General features: G+C 44.5%; 1 protein-coding gene across 1 annotated transcript in view; it reads right to left on the reverse strand.

Annotated features, from left to right (window-relative positions):
* LOC120932202 (lateral signaling target protein 2 homolog) overlaps positions 1-16,261 on the reverse strand; it is a 71,356-nt gene extending 55,095 nt beyond the window's left edge. Inside the window, exon 1 of the mRNA XM_040344424.1 lies at positions 15,967-16,261. Coding sequence (XP_040200358.1) covers positions 15,967-16,089 — 123 coding nt within the window. The 5' untranslated portion in view covers positions 16,090-16,261. The remainder of the gene's footprint in view (positions 1-15,966) is intronic.
* Positions 16,262-22,959: the final 6,698 nt, after the last annotated feature.

The following is a 22,959-nucleotide window of genomic DNA, read 5'->3' on the forward strand; positions in this document are numbered from 1 at the left end:
GAGTAGCTATTGCTGCCACTTTTTTAATGCAGGCTTAACAGTTGTCAACATGTTCATATCTTTATGACCTAATGAATCTCTGATGTGGAATAAGCATGGAGCCAGTTAAGTCTTAAGCCCTGTACATAAGATCGGTTTGTCCGATGAAAACAGACTGATGGTCACATCGGTTTGTTTTCCATCAGTGAATAAAAAAAAAAAAAAGGAACACGTCTGTGGAAGTCCATCGGTCAAAAATCCACGCATGCTCAGAATCAAGTCGACGCATGCTCAAAAGCATTGCACTTATTTTTTTAGCACGTCGTAGTGTTGTAAGTCACCGCGTTTTTGCACGGTCGGATTTTAGACTGATGGTGTGTAGGCAAGACTGATGAAAGTCAGCTTCATCAGATATCCGACGAAAAAAAATCCATCAGACTAGATTCCATCAGATATTCGATCGCGTGTACGAAGCTTTAAAGCGGTGGTTCACCCTAATTTGACACTTTCTGTCAATGCAACTGCTAGGCATTGACAGTAAACAAACCATTTTTTTTTTTTTTTTTTTTAATCGCTCCTTACCCCCTCTTCAGCAGCCGTTCCTGGGCTGTCAATCAGAATCCCCCTCGGGGAATGGGCTTGTAAGTCCATTCTCCCCCGTCCTGTCAATCCATCTCCTGACACTCCCCAGGAGACGCGCTCTGCTCTAATCGCGCGGCAACGGGGCGTGTGCTTGTTACGCCGCCGTTGTTATGGCAACCGTGTAGCGTTGACGGCGACGCTCGCCGTCAACACTGCACATGCGCGGGATCGAGCGGTGAATGCTGGGAGGCCAGCATTCGCCGTATCCCGGAAGAAGACCCTGTCGGCTTCACAGTGCCCACAGGTAAGATGGAAACGTCCATCGCCTCAGAATCTAAAATATACTTTACAGAATTACAGCGCTAAGGCTCCATTCACATCTAGGCGGACGAAATCGCGGCGTTTTGTCGCCGCAAATCGCGGTACAAATAGCAGCGTTTTGTACCGCGATTTGCGGCGACAAAACGCTGGTATTGTCCACCCAGATGTGCCCCAGAATGACCCCCTCTATGGAGATGCTTCCCATCTCCTAGCCGAAACGCCGAAGACGCCTGAAAAAAAGGTCCGGGACCTTTTTTCAGGCGATAGGCGTCAGGCGTTCGGCGTGGAGATGTGAACCATCTCCATAGAGGGACATGTATTTCCAGCCCTCTGGCGGCAGCGGCGTAGCGATACAGGCGTAAAAACGCCTAGATGTGAATGCGGTCTTAGGCCGGCTTAAGGAGTGGGACACCCTGTTAGTGCGGGAGTACAGGTAAGCCCTGTGGATTAGTGCAAAAAAAAAAAAAAAAAGGGATATCCGCGGAACCCCCGCTTTAAGCTGGCTATACATTTTGTCCAAATCCTGATGAACCGGTCAAAATCAGAGCCTTTGGTGGCCCTGCTAGCACCCTCCTGCACAAAATCGAAACGGGGGGGGGGGGGGAATCAAGAAGGGGGGGGGTGAGATCGAAAAAGGGGGGGGGGGGGGGCGGGAAGCTGGCTGTCATAAAATAATAGCTGTTTGGGGAGATTCCTCCATCCATGCTGTACAATATTGATGGGGGGGGGGGGGGTGGATCTAGAGAATTTTACAGTATATGACCAGCTATAGGACCCTGTCACACTATTGTGCTTATGTGTTGTACATTGCAACATGCAAAAAGCACATGAAAACTAGTTACTCTAATGCCTCGTACACACGGCCGGACTTTGAGACAAAAAGTCAGACAGGCTTCCCCCCCCCCCCCCCCCCCTCGGAAAGTCTGGCCCTGTGTAGCCTCCATCTGACTTTTTTTGTCAGAGGGACCTTAGACAGAGAACCTGTTCTCCATCTTTCCAACGGACTCACAGCGAACTTTTGCATGGTCAACAGTCCGACCGTGTGTACAAGGCATTATAATCCATTAAAGGGGCTGTAAAGACAAAAATATTTTCCTCTTAAAATTAAAGTCTGACAGTAGCTGATAAAGTAAAAAGTAATGTTTTGCATTATAACTAGTTTGATACCTGTTGAAATCGAGCTGTTTTATTCACCTCCAACACTCCTGAATCATTCTCACTGACTTCCTGGTTTGTGGTGCGCATTCATTCTTGCTACATCACGGCCTAATGGGAACCACAGTTCCCATTAGGCTTAGCCTCCATGCCTGTGAGGGATAAGAGAGCATCTTCACGCAGGGCTGTAGTCATAGGGAGGGGGTGAGCACATTCTGCTTTCCACCATGCAAAACGGCTCAGATGCTGGTGGAAAGCAAGAAGAGGAGAGACAGGAAATGGCATTTTCAAACCTGGATTACTGTATTTTGGAGGTCAAAAGGAAAAACGAGGTAAGTGATATTTAAATTCTCTAGCTTACAGCAATCAATTGATCTAATAAAAAACGAACCTTTAGTGTTCCTTTAAGCTCCTTACATTAATGCATTAAAAGCAGTTGTATCCAAACTAGGGCCCAAGGGACAGATGTGGCCCTTTGTTAGCCTCCATCTGGCACTTGGGGCACTAATCCACTGATAACTGACACCAAATGATGGGGTGCTATTCCACCCGTTGATAGCAACAATGGGACATCATCATTTCCAAAATAGGACACTATTCCTGCCCCCGTTACCAACAATGGGAAACAATTACTCCTACTGATGCTGGGACACCCTAAACTCTGAAGAACAGTAAACTGGCCATTTATTTAGAAAGTCTGGAGACCCCTGCATTAGAGGTCAGTGTTTTTTTTTTTTTTTTTTATATCCCGATTGCTGCATGCAAGCAAAACAGCAGTCTCCTCTTTCTATTGCACCCCTGCCATTCCATTTAGCCATCAAAAGAGAAGAAATCCCCCTACTTCCATGTATTGAGTAGCATATGTCACACTTCCTATCCTCATGTGACAACACTGGTGCTTGATGATTGGCCCAGCCCTGAACCCTGTATAACATCTGATTAGAACGACTCGGAACTTACCTAAAAACCTATGGATAAATATTCCTGGTGAGGACTCCTAAGAAAGTTCATTATAGCAAGTGGCAGAGGGTCTGGGATAAAATTGGCAAAGAGAACATTATTCAGGAGCTCTGATTGCTTCCTGGATTTGTGGTATCTGGTGCTAACACAAAATGATGTCACAGATATACAGCTTTTTCCAAACGCCAAAGCCTGAAAAACCACTTCAAAAATGAGCATTGACACATGGGGAAAAAAAAACAAAAGACGACACTTTAAAATTGCCTGAAAGTCATGCTCAAGTGTAAATAGGGGCTAAAGATTTAGCAGGCAAGCAAGAGGAAAGGACATAAATGCGCTGCTGTTAGAAGGAGGCGGCATTTCATCAAACTTGCAAGGGCAAAGCGCAGGTTTACTTTGAGTGCCTTGTGTACCAATAATTTTCTTTTAAAAGAACTGCAGTAAATATCTACAGCCAAAAAGATTCAAAGTTTAGGCCAGGTGTTCATAGGGCCCAAGCATTATTCAAAATTAAATAGACACAGAACTAGAGTGGGGATATTAATACGGTGTTACCTTCGTATATCATTTGCACTGTTGCTACCAGCTGATTTCTCTGAAAACACAGGTAGAGTTGTGCCTAGGGCAGTAACAAATTCCTATTTATCTTCTAAAAATGTTCCCCTCTGCTCAACAGAAAGGAGCGTTCTTTACACTCGTTGGATATTCCCAACCTGATGAAGCAACTATGCAATGAACCCAGGTATGATAATGTAACCGGGCAACCAAGAACTGCCAACACTAACCAGTGACTGATTGCTAACTGTGACAAGTCCTACTGACGCAACCAGTGCTGGCACACAGAACCTATGTACTCAAGATAAGCAGTGTTTGCAGGGTCAAAGACTAACTCTAAATCCAAAAAACTCTATTGCCAGGATGGGGGAATTCCTCCAACTAAGCTATTAAAATCTGACAGTGGAGAGACTTGCCCATCATCACAAAACACTTTTCAGCACCACTGGATATAGCTGGCGGCACTGATCAGGAGAAAATTTTCCAACAGGCTGCCTATATGTGGATTGAAAATAGATTGGTCCCTGCTGAACTGGCCAAATATCAATCCATGCAAGGTCACCTTAAAGTGGTTGTGAAGGCTGAAGGTTTTTTTTTACCCTCATCCATTCTATGCATAAAAGGTGAAAAACCTTCTATGTGCTGCTTCCCCCAAAGCCCCCAAATACTCACCTGAGCTGCCTCTTTATCCAGGGGTGTGGACAGGAGCCTCAGCTGTCCTGGATCTCTCTCGCCAAAGAGGAGAGAGTGGGGTCAGGGCTGAGACGTGGCACTGTGTCTTATGGACGCATAGAGCGGGGGTTGAGAGCAAGCAAGCATCCAGTAGCAAGCTGCTTGTTATTGGGGGCACTGGTCAAGGGGGAGGAAACTGGAGTGCAAGTGGGGGGACCTGAGAAGAATTGAATCGGGCTGCTCTGTGCAAAACTATTGCATACAGCAGGCAAGTAGAAAACGCTTGTTATTTAAAAAGGACCTTTAATATCACTTTAAGAGACTTAGTTTAGAAAGTTTAGAGACCTCTGACCTACAGGAATACTCTTCCACCCACAGGTCCTTTCTCAGGGCAGAAGCCGAGCCAAAAAGACAAGCATGCAAAAACGTATTGTTCACCGATGTTTATATCCAGGCTTAGAACCTTTATCAGGTTGTTACTAATGTCTTCTGCCCCTCTCATTTTCAGTCTTGGTGACGGTTGCCTCTGAGGCAGGAAATCAGGCAGAAACTTTCCAACAAGGACAGTGACCATAGTTTAAAAAAAAAAAAAAATTCAATATTTCCCTTCACTTTCTACTTCAGATCAGGACCTAATTATAAGTATAAGGATATCCTGGTTTGCCAAAGAATGTTTTCCTTTTGCAATGGCGACTAGGATTTATGGATGTCACTTTTATGACACCTGTGTCCTTTCAAGTTTTTTTGTCCTGCATCTTGTAATGGACCCATGTGATGTCTACAGGAATGCAGATGTAATTAGAAGTACATCAGTCTACATCCTTTGTCACAGTTGAGTCTGAAAAAAAAACAAACCTAGGACAGACTTGGGGGTAGTCAGATATAAGCAGAGCCACATCCATTTACATCCGCCTACCCAAAGATTAAGTGGCAGTTCACACCACAAAATAACCTCCAAATTCGTTATAGATGCGTTTCTGCATGCACTTTTTTTTCTTTTTTTAAACTTGTGATGTGTTTGACTGCATTCCAGTACAGTTCTGTGCAGGAAAAAATAAATAAATAAAAAAAAGAAGCAGCATCATATACTTTTTTTTCTAAAACGTAAAAGCACTGCACTGGTGTGGACTAAGCCATTGGAACCTATATAACCAACGTTTCATTCTTATTTTTTTTCTGCATCAAAAAAGGAGCACTGTATGTGGTGTGAACGGGCCGCAACATTGCGCTTCTGCTCAGATCCACCTGAAAAGCCCATAGGCAGATGTGACCTGAAAGCTCATCTGAAAAAGGACCCCAAGGGCCAGTGGCAGCTGGTGCTCAAAAAAAAAAAAAAAAAAAAAAAGCGCAGCCAGTGTGCCCCTATCAATTGCCACCAGTGTGCCCCATCAATTGACGCCAGTGTGCCCCCCGCCACTTACTTGTGTCGGTGCTGTACTACACGCTATGAGTCCTCGATGCCTTCTCACATCCTCTTCCTGTCCTCTGCTATGATTGGATGCCCGATGGCTGAAGCAACAGGAGCTGCGATTGTTCGCCTACCAGGTGACAGGGTAACCAGGCCCGATCACACGATTGGCTGAGAGGCAGGTCAGTGTTAAGGAAGTGATTTATTTGCTTCCCAAAAAAAAAAAAAAAACTCTGCTGTAATTCAGATGCTCCTGCGCCCTTTAGGGATGCACTACCAAGCGCCCATTTTTGTTTTGCGGTAGGGCAGGCCATTATTTTTGGGCAGTGCAGAGCACATCACTGCATTGGCAATATGCGTTGGGGTGCCTTCTAAATGAATGGTAGCACATCTCACTAATGTGCAGTATTGCGCAGCAACTCCCAACATTGTTTAAAGGGTTTGTTAACCCACATGTATTACTTTTTATTTAATCTGCTCTGTCTCGTGAGGGTGAGTGAGTGTTGGAGTATGAGAGACCTGGAGAGATGCGGTGCATCACATGACTTGCTGATCAGCACTCACAAATGAGGTATACACTGTTTTTTTTTTTTTTTTTTTTTTATCCAACACACACACACACACACACACACACGCGGACATAGCCTAAGGGCCCTTTCACACGGGCGGACCATATGTCCACTTTTTCATCCATCCGTGTATGAACATCCGTTGACTCCCGATTTTGCCCCGCTTCTGCATTCCTCCGATTCTGCAGACAAAGGAAAACCCTATTTTTAGACCCGTCTGCGGATTGGGTGAACACGGACAGACTGTCCATGTTCATCCGATCCCCCCATAGAGGAGAGCGGCTCAGCGGGGATCAACGGAGCGATCCCTGCTGAGCAAGCGGAGGTTCACGGGGCGGATCATTACTGATCTGCCCCATGTGAAAGGGCCCTTCGAAGACCGAGCAGATTATATAAAAGTAAGACGACATGTTATTACAGCAGCAGGAGGGGGGACGGCAGGCAAGCAGGGGAGGGGGGGGGGAAGGATTATAAGAGAGGAGAGTCAGCAGGGTTGCAGATGACAGAGGCACGTAAACTGACCACAGTGTCAGGGCTAAGCAGCCATGATCAGTTTACAGAGGGGAGGGGAAAAACTGGCAGAATCAGCCAGGTTTTGTTTTTTATTTTTAGGTGTTACAGGAGTCCAAACAACAACACAGCACAAGCACGGTGTCATATTACATGCTTTTTAAAAAAAGGAGCAGGATCCATTTTTTATTTTATTTTTTGCAACCCCTTTCCAGCCTCACTGTGTTCAGGCAATGCTACCGTTGAATGTCGCCAAGTTGACAATGTCAGAAGGAAATCAAAAGCCACCCTTGTTTTTCTGTAATTTTCGCCAAAAGGGTGTCACTGCTAACCTATTTAAAAAAGTAATTACAAAGCTGCCTATGAATAGCTGAGAACTGCACAGCATGACACCATTTTGTTCAGGGTGTGAGATGGGAAGGTCTTGTCTGACAATCGGAACAAATCCGTGTCGACCCGGGAAGAAAAGAAAAGAATTAGAGACCCCCCCCCCCCCCATCACCTTAGCGGAAATACAAAAGGCAGTTGTGGCACGAGTCTGGGGAAGGCCCTGGCCCAGATGGCTTCACCCTCCAATACTATCAGACGCTACTTCCGATCCTGGGCCCCTATATAGCAAAACTGTTTAACGCAAATATGGAATTCCCAAGGGATACTCTGAAAGCTCACATATCAGTCATACCAAAAGAAGGAAAAGACCCATTCTCCTGTAGCAGCTACAGACCTATTTCGCTTCTGAACATGGATCTCAAGCATTTCACAAAGATTTTGGCTACTAGATTGGCACAACATCTACAAAACATGGTACACCTAGACCGGGTGGGATTCATTACCATGAGAGAAGCTAGGGTTAATACCAAAGTACAGTACTTAATCTGGTCCACATAGCCTCCAAAACACACACGCCCTGTATCTTTCTTAGCATAGATGCTGAGACAGCGTTTGATCGTATTGATTGGTATACATCGGTGATATTGGTTCTTAGACATATACATGATACAATGGATTGCCAAACCCGGCGTTCACCCCAGGCCTGGGAACACGCAACTTTCAGACCCTCCCTCAAGACAGACTTGATCAAGCTTCACATTTTGCGAGCATAGACGGCTGGCCCTCTATCACATCACTGATGAGTCACTCGGGACAGTTCAAACTTCCCTTCTAAAAGGCATTACAGCTGCATCACTTCTTACTCTCTTCCACACCCTCAGGAGATTCAATCGCAGCTTAACGACCTTTGAAGATTACTGTTTAGATGAAGGGACTCTACCGCAAGTACTGTCCAAGACTTACTCTTTACTAGTCACCCCTCCGTAACAACGGAGTCTACCGTTTTTGCAAAAGTGGGAGACAGACCTGCATCAATATTTCTCTGACACCCAAAAAACACTTATTCTTAGATTTTCTTTGAAGTAATTAATCTGTACAAAAATACAGGAAACCAATTATATTAAAGCGGTGGTTCACCCTCCTTAACAACAGTCTAGCATTACATTCGGCATAGTAGAGCGAGCTACAGTATGCCTGTCTGTATTTTTTTATCCCCGTACTCACTGTGCTATTGTATATTGAAGATTCCGACTCCCGCGGGGAATGGGCGTGCCTATGGAGAGGGAGGATGATTGACGGCCGGCTCTGGCACGTCACGCTCCCCGAAGACAGCCGGAGTAGGTCTCGGCTCTTCACGGCGCCTGCGCACAGGCTATGCGCAGGCGCCGTGAAGAGCCAAGCCTATTTCGGCTATTTCCAGAGAAGCGTGACGTGCCAGGGCCGGCCGTCAATCACCTTCTCTCTCCATAGGAACGCCCATTCCCCGGAATCTTCAATATACAATAGCACAGTGAGTACGGGGATAAAAAAATACAGACAGGCATACTGTAGCTCGCGCTACTATGCCGAATTTAATGCTAGAGGAAAAAAATATATATTTTTTTTTTTATATAGGGTGAACCCCCGCTTTAAATTCTTACAAGGTGGTATCACAAACTGCATCTTTTGAATAAATTCTATCCAAACACTACAGATAGCCGCTGGAGATGCCAGACGGACAGAGGAATGCTCATCCATATATTTTGGTCCTGCCCCAAGTGGAAACACTTCTGGACAGTATTCCACTGTGTCACCTGCTCAATGCTGCCAAATCCTGCATTCCTCCACTAGGGAAGCAACAAGCGCCGCCAACTATTGCGGGCTGGTTGCGCAAAATGGAAGAAATAAAGATGGAAGACCCGATTTCCACGGCAAAGAATAGATGGGAAAAATACTCCAAGCAATGGAGACTTTTATATATGTTCATAGGATCCAATGAGGGGGTTGACCTTACTCTGATCATAAAACACACTATACGGTCCGATGCGGTCACCCAGCCTTATGAGTGGAGCCCCACCTGCCGAGACTCGCCCCCCAACCAATCACGCACCCTTTTTTTTACCCCCACCCCCTACATTCTCTGTTCCCCAACTCGCCTCTTTTTATCTCACTTTTATGCTTATTTCTCTTACTCCTTCCAATTTTTAGCTATGTAAAAATAGCTGCCGGATTGGGCTTCCTACTGTATCATTCTGATATTACTATATATAGTTACCAGTCTCATGTTCTGGCAGACAGACAATTGTACTAGACATACCAGTTATTTTCAGCTGTGTGAATTCATTACGCTTCCGTATGCAGCTTCTATTGTTAGATATTTTACCTATTGGAGATATTGAATTGTTCATGACTGTATGGTATCAATGTCATTTTTCGGCTTTGCCCTCCCTGAGTTTTAATTAATAATGTTTATTTTACAAATATAAAAGTCTATACAGCATGCACACGTTAGTGAAGGAAATAGTTTGTTTGGGCCAGGTTGACCCAAACTATTTAAAGCGCAAGTAAACCTGGACATCAATGTTAAAGGGTTACTAAAAGCAATTTTTTATTTTTTATTAAAATAAACATGGTATACTCACCTGTTCTGTGCAATCGTATTGCACAGAACGTCCTCTTCTAGGGTCTCCCGATGGCGATCTCGACTCCTCCTCTGTGTGCCCCCATAGCAAGCTCTAATATATTACATTTTGTTTTTGGGTTCAATACCGCTGGGCATGGTAAGCACACTGATCCACTTACTTCAGTAAAGTCGTCTACCTAAAAAAGCATGCAACCAATGAAGGGAGGAAAAAAAAAATCAGAAGTCCTTATATACAAACTTACACTGCATCTGACTCAGTAAGTATTAAAGACACTAACAGCATGACTGCCAAAAAAATAGCATTTGATCAGCAGTAGCACTGGCAGCCAGGGCTGGGCAGGAGGTGAAGCTGTCCTGGGCACGGTAACATCATGTGAGGTGGGGGCGTTGCATTGATAGTGCCTACCTACCAACTGGCAGAAGAACTAGAAGAGGGGAATTTTGTTCAGGGAGAATTTTGGTTTGCAAAGGGAATTTATGCTTGGGGAGGGGGGGGGGGGGGGGGGGCTGGGGTATATGTGCAGATTATTGCTCAAAAGTATTTTGGTGTGCGCCTTTGCTGACACACAATTTGCCCATACATTTTGTGGAGGGGGTGCCTTTTGACATCTTTGCCCTGGGCGCAGGATGATCTTGCCTCGGAAATGCTGGTAGCCTCCATGTTTTTTCTTGCCACAGGTTCCCCTTACTTGTTCAAACCTCCTATTGGAGGATTTGAGGGATTAAATACAGCTAATCAATAGTTATACAAAGATTAGCATGGAAACATTTGAATCCTGGGTCACAGGGAATTAAAAAATTCCCTCTGGAAGAATCATAGTTGTCTGCCAAGCCTCGTTTAGCCTTCGGAATGAAACCGAGTTTCATTCCGAAGGCGATGTACATTTTACTTTTTTCCCCCCCATTGTAATTAACTATGTCATGATGTCCTTTACAAGGTTTGTATTGCGAAATATGCCTATTGGCTAATGCTTGTATCATCCTATGCATCACTCGTGCATACTTGTTCTAACAGCATACTAAATATTTTCACATTTGATTAAAACAGATACCGACACTTTTCAGCTCCTGGGTACTTAATGATTTCCGGTAATTATTCTATTAGCTCCAATTAAAAAAAAAAAAAAAATCCTGTGCTGCAATCCATACAAATATAATTCTGTTAAAGCGGTTGTAAACCCGCATATACATTTTTTTTTTTTTTTTTTTTTTTACACCTGCAAGGCAAAAGCCATAATGAGCTAGTATGCACCACATATTAGCTCATTATGAAATACTTACCTCGGAACAAGGTGTAGGGAACTTACCTGGTCCACGCCGAGCGTGTCTTCCGGGTATCGCCGCTCTAGCGCTGCGATTGGCTGGAGCGGCGATGACATCACTCCCGCGCATGCGCGCGGGAGATTTCATTCCGGCGTGCCGGCCCTTCAGCCGAGGATCCCCCCTGCGCATGCGCCGCTGCAATCAGCGGCGCATTGCGGGGGGAATATCTCCTAAACCGTACAGGCTTACCTGTAGGCAAAAGTCAAAAATGTGGGTTTACAACCACTTTAAAGCATATCTATGGTTGAAATGGAAAATCATATATTCTATTCCAAATAGTATTTCAATTATTTCTAGCCTACAAGTAGAGACAAATTTTGAAGTTTGTAAACTTACTTTGTGAAGATCCCCACACATTCACTCCCTTGAATTCTGTGACATAATCGAGCACCTGCGTAGGCGATTTACAAGCTTGCTTTTATATTCTCAAAACCAATAAAAATATTGAAACAGAATTCTGTGACATGTAATCACTATGCCCTGTGAGTAGGCACTGCTGTGTCACACATTTCACAGAGTCTGCCTTCTAAACTAAAGAGGTGCTGAGAGGAGGAATTTCAGGAGGCAGAGTCAGTATAGGAATCATTGTTTACAGACAGCAAGGTACCATGGGATATGTAGTCTTTAGGCTTAAAAAGGAGGAGGAGTATGGGATTTGAGTTTCCCATATTTATACTTACCTTAGTGGATGGAGCATCAGACCGATGCTCCATCTGTCCCCCGATATCTGTGCATTGAGAACCGAGCCACAGAACATCGCCCCTGGCTCGGTTCTCACAGATCCCCAAAAAGACTCTGCTTCTCCACACTCATTGGAGCGCTGAGCCATGGAGGGGTGGAAAGGGGCCGTCTCAGTGGCTCGCTGATACCCTGAGACTGCCATCAATCAGGGCAACTAGCGGATCCCGACTTGGGAAGTCGTGATGATGTGCTGCCCCGACTGATGACAGTGAAAACAGGTCACAGGAGTGCAAAACGAATTGCACTCCTGTGACCCAGAGGAAAAGCCCAGCCGAAAAAGCCCAGGTTGGACTTCTCCTTTAATGTACACAGGATGTTTTACAACCTCTCCTGAACGATTTAACTTTACAGATAGTAACTGACGTTTAAAAACTTTAGCTTTGCCATGTTTGCATTTAAAAAAAAGCGTTTGGCGCTTGAAATGACTCTAAATTAAGCTTCTAAACCAATTTTTGGGCGTAAAAAAATAAATAAGGGGGGGGGGTCTGTACTGTAGGGAGGTCTGTGTAATGTAAAGGGGTGCAGGGTGCTGTGTAATGTATAAGGGCCCAGAGGTGCAGGGTGCTGTGTAATGTAAAGGGTTCTGGAACCCCACATCCCATCAGTTGAACAGCTAGCATTTATTAGATCAGCTGTCGTACACAGGCCGAACGGTCGGTCGGTTTCTATTGAACCAAGCATCATGGAAAATGTAGTTCCAAATTATCCAAGTGGGCCAAGGTTCGCCATCACCGAACTAGAAGTTCCCGAAGCAGTGGCCGATTGACCTCCATCTGATGGTGCATGCATAGTTCCTGGTCCAAAAATCAGAGCCACTGTGTATCAGCCGATAGATAATTTTTTTCCCTTGTACAGCTGGCTTTAGGGCCCATTCACACTTTCACGTACAACTGAACAAGTGTTGCCATTTCTGTTGAGGAATTTGCACATGGTTTTGAAAGTGCCATTGGGCCAGCCTATTAACTTTAATGTGCTACCCTACAAACCATTGTCGTTCAAAAAGAAGCTCCTGCTCTTTTTCAGGTGACAAGCTTCACGTGTCAGAACAGCACCATGTCATTAAGGCATAATGCCACCCAAAACGCATGTTGTGTAGCGATTGCCACGCGATTTGGAATCGCGATTCTGCCCGTCATTCTTAATCGTCAAGTGTGAATGAATCCTTAGAGTTTACAGTGGGGATCGAAAGTTTGGGCACCCCAGGTAAAAATGTGTATTAATGTGCATAACGAAGCCAAGGAAAGATGAAAAAATCTCCAAAAGGCATCAAATTACAAATTAGACATTCTTATAATATGTCAAAAAAGTTTGATTTTGCAGAATTTATAGCATGCACTGCCCCCTTTGCAAAGCTGGGACCTGCCAGTGTCATGGATTGTTCTCAATCATCGTCTGGGAAGACCAGGTGATGTCAATCTCAAAGGTTTTAAATGCCCAGACTCATCTAACCTTGCCCCAACAATCAGCACCATGGGTTCTTCTAAGCAGTTGTCTAGAAAACTGAAAAATTGAAAATTGTTGACGCTCACAAAGCTGGAGAAGGCTATAAGACGATAGCAAAGCGTTTTCAGATGTCAATATCCTCTGTTCGGAATGTAATTAAGAAATGGCAGTCATCAGTAACAGTGGAAGTTAAAGCAAGATCTGGAAGACCAAGAAAAATATCAGACAGAACAGATCGCAGGATTGTGAGAAAAGCAATTCAAAACCCACGTTTGACTGCACAATCCCTCCAGAAAGATCTGGCAGACACTGGAGTTGTGGTACACTATTCCACTATAAAGAGATACTTGTACAAATATGGTCTTCATGGAAGAGCCATCAGAAGAAAACCTCTTCTACGTCCTCACCACAAAAATCAGCATTTGAACTTTGCAAATGAACATATAGATAAGCCTGATGCATTTTGGAAACAAGTTCTGTGGACCGATGAAGTTAAAATATAACTTTTTGGCCGGAATGTGCAAAGGTTCGTTTGGAGAAGAAAGGGCATAGATTTTAATGAAAAGAACCTCTGTCCAACTGTTAAGCATGGGGGTGGATCAATCATGCTTTGGGGTTGTATTGCAGCCAGTGGCACAGGGAACATTTCACGAAAAATGGATTCAATAAAATTTCAGCAAATTTTGGATGATAACTTGATGCCATCTGTGAAAAAGCTGAAGTTAAAGAGGATGGCTTCTACAAATGGATAATGATCCTAAACACACCTCAAAATCCACGGGTGATTACATCAAGAGGCATCAACTGAAGGTTTTGCCATGGCCTTCACAATCTCCTGACCTCAACATAATTGAAAATCTATGGATAGACCTTAAAAGAGCAGTGCGTGACAGACAGCCCAGAAATCAGAACTGGAAGACTTTTGTAAGGAAGAATGGGCAAAGATACCTCACACAAGAATTGAAAGACTCTTGGCTGGCTACAAAAAGCGTTTACAAGCTGTGACACTTGCCAAAGGGGGCAGTACAAGATATTAACTCTGCAGGGTGCCCAAACTTTTGCAGACGCCATTTTTTTGTTTTCTGTAATTTTGAAAGTGTAAATGATGGAAATAAAATCTAACTTTTTTTGACATATTATAAGAATGTCTAATCTGTAATTTGATGCCTTTTGGAGATTTTTCCATCTTTCCTTGGCTTCGTTATGCACATGAATACAAATTTTTACCTGGGGTGCCCAAACTTTCGATCCCCACTGTAAACTCTAAGGATTCATTCACACTTAACGATTAAGAATGACGGGCAGAATCGCGATTCCAAATCGCATGGCAATCGCTACACAACATGCGTTTTGGGTGGCATTATGCCTTAATGGCGTGGTGCTGTTCTGCCGCAGTTGTGGCACGACAAACCGTGAAGCTTGTCACCTGAAAAGGAGCAGGAGCTTCTTTTTGAACGATAATGGTTTGTAGGGTAGCACATTCCCACTGTATTTACACTTGTAAGGGTAAAAAAACAAAACAAAAAAATAAAAAACACACAACACAGGCAACTGATCCACGGTTCATGCGGTTGCAGCTTTCAAAAGGTTCCCTAAGACTGCATTCACACCTGAACGCGGCGTATTGTACCGCGATTTGCCGCGTCAAAACGCGTAGTTTTTTAAGCCTTACATACGTCGGAGGGGTGATTACATTGTCGGCTATGCCGAACGCCGCCTGAAAAAAAAAAGGGTCCAGGACTTGTTTTGAGCTTCAGGCGTTTGGCGTGGAGATGTGAACCATCTCCATAGCAGACAATGTTAAATCACCCCTCCAGCGTATTACAGGCTGCAATAGCGTCGGGCTCCAAATCTGATCTATGGCAATAAAGTATTTTTATTGATCTACTGCTATGTAAAAAATTAACATTTCTTTCAGGATTCATTCACACCAGATGAAAACATTTCCAACTCATGGCAACCAAAAAATAATGGTTCTCTACCAGCGTGTTGGGTTGCATTTAGCCAGCGCTAAAAAAAAAAAAAAAAAAAAAAAAGTATGGCATAAACAACTTATTTTCAGCGTAGTGTAAAATGTTTAAATGCACGCAAACGCAAGGCAAAGAGCCTTCAAATCACCTTTCTCCTGGCTGTGTTTCTATAAAGCAGGGATCCTCAAAACAACGGCCCTTGTAGAACTACACATCCCATGAGGCATTGTAACACTCTGACATTCATAGACATAACTAGGCATGATGGGAATTGTAGTTCCTGAACAACTGGAGGGCCGTAGTTTGAAGACCCATGATATCAAGAGAAGGTTATCATGTGCAGAATTAAACATATGTTGGGACCTCCTATTCATCACATGGGAAAGTCATAAGGCAAAACATGTTTAAACAATTTTTTGTTGCACTCCCCCCCAGCATGAAAAGACAGAGGGACCTGGGATCAGGAGACCCAGCTTCCCACCCTGCTCATGTCTGGGCTTCATTGAAACAAAGAAATTTGGAAGGAGTCATGCTTTGTGAGGTATTCTATACATAGTCCACATGGGATGGGTGCATGGGACACACAACTTCACATTCCTTCAACAGGTTCAGCAGGTGAGGAGTAGTAGCACTCATGGTTAACTCTTTCCATGTCAGGTCTCTAAACACAAGCTGTATATAGGATAATGGACAGTTGCCCCATCCTACACACTTCTCTTACACACACACAAGTGTCATTAACCATGTGTACAAACGCTGCATGTGGAGTCCCATGTATCAGGAACACACAGCATGGCTCACAATAGACAGCTGAATCTTTCCTACCTTTGGTCTGTTCAGCCACCTTCTAACCACAGAGGGTAACATCATGTAACAGCAACCTTCCTGATAGAAGCAGCTCCTCCAGCTACGTGCTGAGTGTCTATACAAGTGCACTCCCTGTGTCATGTCTACTACACTCCCACACCTCTCTCCGAGTCCTCCCTCACCTGTACAAACAATGACTGGGGAGTGACGTCACGTAAACCTGGGCGAGCTGCTGTACACTGAGCGGCCTGCAGGGAGCGCTGCTGTCACTACACTGTCTGCAAGTTGAGGCAGACGGATCATCACTAAGCACACAGCGACCGCTGATTAATCACTCTCTAATGTGGCTGCAGTATAATGAAGCACCAGGAAGACTTTTATGTCATTTTTCCAATAGCTGACATATAAGGTAGCGTTATGATGATCATAGGTTGGCCAATGATGTGACACAGACATAGGAGTGAGCTTTTATATATACTCACTAAGTCACTAGTAGCGCGAGAGACCTTTTCTATTCATTTCACGGTGAGAGGATCGTTTGTATTTTTTCTACTTATTAATTTATTTAATTAATTAACCATTTCAGGCCAATTCTAACACTTCGTTTCTACATGTAAAAATCATCATTATTTTTTGCTAGAAAATTACATAGACCCCCCAAACACTATATATGTTTTTTTTTTTTTTTTTTAGCAGAGACCCTAAAGAATACAATGGCGGTCATTGCAACTTTTTATCTCACACGGTATTTGCGCAAGCAAATTTTTCAAACGCATTTAAAAAAAAAAACAGTTTCATGCTTTAAAAAAAAAACAGTTAAGTTAGCCCAATGTTTTTGCATAATGTGAAAGATGAAGTTACGCCGAGTGAATAGATACCTAACATGTCACGCTTCAAAATTGCACACGCTCGTGGAATGATGCCAAACTTTGGTACTTAAAGCGGAGGTTCACCCTTAGAGAGCACATTTTCCCCTTAGATTAATGCTCGTTTTGTCTAGGGGAATCGGCTAGTTGTTTTAAAATATGATCCGTACTTACCGTTTGAGAGATGCATCCTCTCCGTCGCTTCCGCGTATGGGCTGCGGGACTGGGCGTTCCTTCTTGATTGACAGTCTTCCGAGAGGCTTCCGACGGTCGCATCCATCGCGTCACGATTTTCCGAAAGAAGCCGAACGTCGGTGCGCAGGCGCAGTATAGAGCCGCACCGACGTTCGGCTTCTTTCGGCTACGAGTGACGCGATGGATGCGACCGTCGGAAGCCTCTCGGAAGACTGTCAATCAAGAAGGAACGCCCGCTCCCGAAGACCCATACCCGGAAGCGGCGGAGAAGATGCATCTCGAAAACGGTAAGTACAGCTCATATTTTAAAACAACTAGCCGATTCCCCTAGACAAAACGAGCAGGAAGCTAAGGGGAAAAGAGGAAAAATTAAATAAATGGGTGAACTCCCGCTTTAATATTCTCCATAGGCGACGCTTTATTTTTTTTTTACTGGTTACATGTTTTGAGTTACAGAGGAGGTCTAGGGCTAGAATTGTATTGCTCTCGCTCTAACGTTCGTGGCGACACCTCACATGTGTGGTTTAAACACCATTTTCATATGTGGGTGGGTCTTATGTATGCGTTCGCTTCTGCATGTAAGCTACCGAAGACAGGGGCACTTTAAAAAAATATATATTATTATTGTTAATTTTACTTACATTTTTTTACATTTTGACACTTAAAAAAAAAAAAATTATTTATCACTTTTATTCCTATTACTAGAATGTAAACATCCCTTGTAATAGGAATATGGCATGACAGGACCTCTTTACAGTGAGATATGGGGTCAATAAGACCCCACATCTCACCTCTAGACTGGGAAGGCTAAAAAAAAAAAAAGATCACCGCTTCACAGCTGAATCGGCGCCGTTTTTTTTTAATGCAGAGACCAGATGTGACGTCATAACATCGCACCCGGCCTCCGACGATCATAGAGGTGAAGCAAAGCGATGCCATGGGCTGTATACAGGGCTCCCAAACCGCCCCAAAGATGCGGCTTGCATGACTTTTTCTAACGTCCCGCAAGCACACTGCCCAGGGTGAAAGCACTAAGGCTTTCACATTCGGGCGGCATGGGAGGCGCTTTACAAGCATTATTTTTAGCGCTAAAATGCCTGAAAACTGCCTCAGTGTGAAAGGGCTCCTAATACAGCACTCCCAACCCACCCCAAAGATGCTGCTGGCAGTACTTTTTGGAATGTCCCGCAAGCGCACCGCCCTAGTGTGAAAAGTCACACTTAAATGAATGGGAGGTGGTTTTCAGGCGCATAGCAGAGGCTAAAGCGCCTGAAATCTGCCCCAGTGTGAAAGGGTCTGAAAGCAGCCACAATTGTTGCCTTGTTGTTTACACAGCTTTATGGAATAAAGGTTCATAGGGTGACCTCATTCAGCTCTGTGTACAGGGCCACCTTGTGGTTTTTTGAAAAATAACATTTTGTTTCTCTAAAGCCCCGTACGCGCAATCCGGAATTGGACAACAGATCATCTTTTTTTTTTTTTTCATGCTAGTCACATATTGAACATGAAGAGTTTACTAAAATTACGAAAATTCTCGTACGGAGTGGCGCCTGGTGTTTTTTTTGGGGGGGAGTGGCAAACAACCCTCTCCCCACACTGCCGGTAGGGTCACCTGCACCCTCCTCCGTGGGCAGTCGGTCGGTCATCCAGCCCCGCACTTAACCCATCTAGGTTCTGGGCGGGCATTGGCTTTCATCACATACGCCTCGTTTTTCAAGCATTTTGGTATTGATTAATTTCATTGCCCAGAATATTAATTTTATTATTATTATTCCCAATTGTTCCTCTTCTCAATGAGGTTTTGCTGCGTTCAGATTTCTACCTCTAATGAACACTGCAGCTCAAATGCGTATTTTACATGCGCTTGATATTTTTTGTTTCTTACCCCTAAACGCTCCTCCATGCAGACATAGGGATGAATTCACTAAGAGATACAGTACCTTGAAAAAGTATTCATACCCCTTGAAATCTTCCACATTTTGTCATGTTACAACCAAAACCATAAATGTATTTTATTGGAATGTGATAGACCAACACAAAGTGGCACATAATAGCGAAGTGGAAGAAAAATGATAAATGGTTTTCAATGTTTTTTTACAAATAAATACCGTATTTATCTTCGTATAGCGCGCCACGGCGTATAGCGCGCACCCCCAACCTGGAAAGAAAATTTCAGGAAAAAAAGAAAATACTTACAGTTTGAATGTCCCTCATCAGTGTCTTGCCCGGCGTCCATCGGCGGCCTTGTCCGGTCCAGCGTCCGTCTGCGGCCTCGGTGGTGTCCTCCCCGCTTCTCCCGCGCTGTTTTTGAGTCGATGTTTGAACGCCGCCGCCGACATATACCGAGCACGCTTGGCCACGCTTGGCCACGCTCGGAGGCGGCACAGGGCGTGACCGCGAGGGGAGCCGAGCCTGGCCGAGTGTACTGCGCTCGGTATATGTCGGCGGCGGTGTTCAAACACAGCGTGGGAAGCGGGTATCGGCGTATATCGCACACCCACGATTTTCCCCTGATTTTAAGGGGAAAAAAGTGCGCGGTATATGACGATAAATACAGTATTTGAAAGTGTGGGGTGCATTTGTATTCAATCAATACTTTGTAGAACCACCTTTCGCTGCAATTACAGCTGCAAGTCATTTTGGGGATGTCTCTACAAGCGTTACACATCAGAAAGTGACATTTTTGCCCATTCGTCTTTGCAAAATAGCTCAAGCTCCGTCAGATTGGATGGAGAGCATCTGAGAACAGCAATTTTCCAGTCTTACCACAGATTCTTAATTGGATTGGGTCTGGACTTTGACTGGGCCATTCTAACACATGGAATATGCTTTAATATATTAACCATTTCTTTGTAGCTTTGGCTGTATGTTTAGGGTCGTTGTCCTGCATGGAATGTGAACCTTCACCCCAGTCTCAAGTCTTTTGCAGACTCTAACAGGTTTTCTTCTAAGATTGCCCTTCATTTGGCTCCATCCACCTTCCCATCAACTCTGACCAGCTTCCCTGTCCCTGCTTAGGAAAAGCATCTCCACAACATGATTAGGGTTGCCACCTTTTCTTTCAAGTCAAACCTGAACACTTTAACGGCAGTATAAACTATATTTTGCTATTAAATAACATGTTTAATCATATGAAGTTAATAACAAGAGTCCCCCTTTTCATCAGAGTTCACAGAGTTCTCCTTTTACATCTGAATCCACAGAGTTCCCCTTTTACATCTGAACTTGCAGAGTTCCCTTTTACTGCAAAGGGGGACTCTGCAGACTCTGATGTAAGGGAGAACACTGGGGCCTCTAACATAAGGGATGCTCTGGGAACCCTGATTTAAGAGGGAACACAGGACTCTGATGTAAGGGAAAACACTGTGGCCTCTGATATAAAGTGGTGCTCTGAGAACCCTGATTTGCCTTAGTGTACTAACTCAGAGGCAGGAGAGAGAAGGGGGAGACTTCAGTCACAGACTGGGATGGATGGTGAGCTCATTTACCCCTTGGCAATCAGCACTTCTCATCCAGGTGTATCTGAGGCTTTTGGACTTCAAACTTCCGGCCCCAAATTTCCTTCTCTGAAGCACAGCGCCGGGGATTGGAGTGTGGGCAGACAAAGAGGGGTAGAGGTCAGGGCCGGTACAAGGCAGGGGCGGAAGGGACAAGTGCCCTGGGCGGTACCATTTGCTATAAGAGGGGGGCGCAGGTGAAATTCTGCCACGGCCACCAGTGTGTACACCTGTGTCATAGCCAGCGGGCAGCGGCACTGTACAAATTGTGTGTGCCGTGTGCGCTCCTGCATCCGTCACCTTCCTTCCCTGTCAGCTTCACTGTTTACTCCCCCTATGGAGGAGTCTTGTAGTACAACACAAGTAAAGAATGCGCAATAAAACAATGCCTCAGGTATAAAATCAGCACTATATATATATATATATATATATATATATATATATATATATATATATATATATATATATATATATATATGAGAGAAATGGACAAAGTCAGTAGATAGTGGTTAACATAGACCAGTGTTTCTCAACCTTTTTCCAGTCGGGGCACCCTTAAAAAGTATTTTCAGTCTTGAGGCACCCCAGTCCAAGGCTTGGTTCACATTATGGTGTGTCGCAGAACACGTGCAAAATCGCGCTCATTCCTGACACACAGAATAATGCTCTGCTCGTTAGAGGTACCATTAATTCTTAATGGTACACCCACACATTGGAAAATGTGGGGTGCTTTAGCTGCAGTGCAATAAAAAAAAAAAGAAGAAGGTTGGGGACTTGTTTCCCTGCATTTTTGTGGGTACAGAAGCCCATTGAAATGAATGGTCTGCCCTACATGCAGCTGCACAGATGTGAACCAAGGGCTTGTTAACATGTCAAAGGGGCGGTAAAACCACATGGTTGAGACGTTTTTACCACCCCCAACTTCTCTACCTTTAGCTGCAGAGGCAGCAGCTGGGGTGTTCACATGCTGTGGCTGCAACTGGAGGTATACCGAGGGTGAATGGGGGTGCACTGCAACTACCCCGCAACTGTGTGCATTGCACGGTTGCGGTGTAGTGATGCTGCATTTACGGGCTTAAAACAGGTAGTAAAGAGGCAACATAATGCCTCTTTACGGCCTGTCAAATGCCTCTGAAAAGCGATCTGTGCATGGATTGCTTTTCAGAGAAGCAGCAGTCCTTGCTATCAAACAAGCCCTACAAAATCCATTGTCATGGTACAGGAATGGGGGGGGCAGGATTAAAAGTAACATACATACAGACTACAGACACAGGCTTACACATGCATACACATACATACCAGGGTTGCCAACTTTCAGTAAATTTACGAAGTTTGTAAAATCCGTACTTTTTTCATCTGTCCTTGAATGTCCATTGCGGACATGTAGGCTGCATGTCTGTAACCGACATTCATGGACAAATGCAAAAAGTATGGATTTTACAAACTCTTTGTAAATTTACTGAAAGTTGGCAAACCTGATACACACACGCACACAGACAGTCACATGTGCACACACACACACATACAGACAGACAGTCACATGTGCACACACACACACATACAGACAGACAGTCACATGTGCACACACACACATACACAGTCACATGTGCACACACACACATACAGACAGACAGTCACATGTGCACGCACACATACATACAGACAGTCACATGTGCACACACACACACATACAGACAGACAGTCACATGTGCACGCACACATACATACAGACAGTCACATGTGCACACACACACGCACATACAGACAGTCACATGTGCACACGCACACACACATACAGTCACATGTGCACACACACACGCACACACACATACAGACAGTCACATGTGCACACACACACGCACACACACATACAGACAGTCACATGTGCACACACACACATACAGACAGACAGTCACATGTGCACACACACATACATACAGACAGTCACATGTGCACACACACACGCACACACACATACAGACAGTCACATGTGCACACACACACGCACACACACATACAGACAGTCACATGTGCACACACACACGCACACACACATACAGACAGTCACATGTGCACACACACACGCACACACACATACAGACAGTCACATGTGCACACATACAGACAGTCACATGTGCACACACACACACACACACAGACAGTCACATGTGCACACACACAGACAGTCACATGTGCACACACAGAGACAGTCACATGTGCACACACACACAGACAAATGTATAAAGCCATTTTAAAAAAAAATAATGTAGCTTCTAGCTCAGTACCTTTTCAGATTTCTCTTTAGCCGGGTACTGCACTCTAGGGGGAAGCAGAGAGCACAGCAAACTCCTCTGCACTTCACTTTCATTTTTGAAGCCGACAGAGCTTCTCACAGTTCGGCAGGAGAGCTCATCTGACAGCCTTCTCTCCACTGACCCCCGCGGCACACCTGA

The sequence above is a fragment of the Rana temporaria genome, chromosome 3, assembly GCF_905171775.1.
Source record: "Rana temporaria chromosome 3, aRanTem1.1, whole genome shotgun sequence".
In the NCBI taxonomy this organism is placed as follows: Eukaryota; Metazoa; Chordata; class Amphibia; order Anura; family Ranidae; genus Rana; species Rana temporaria.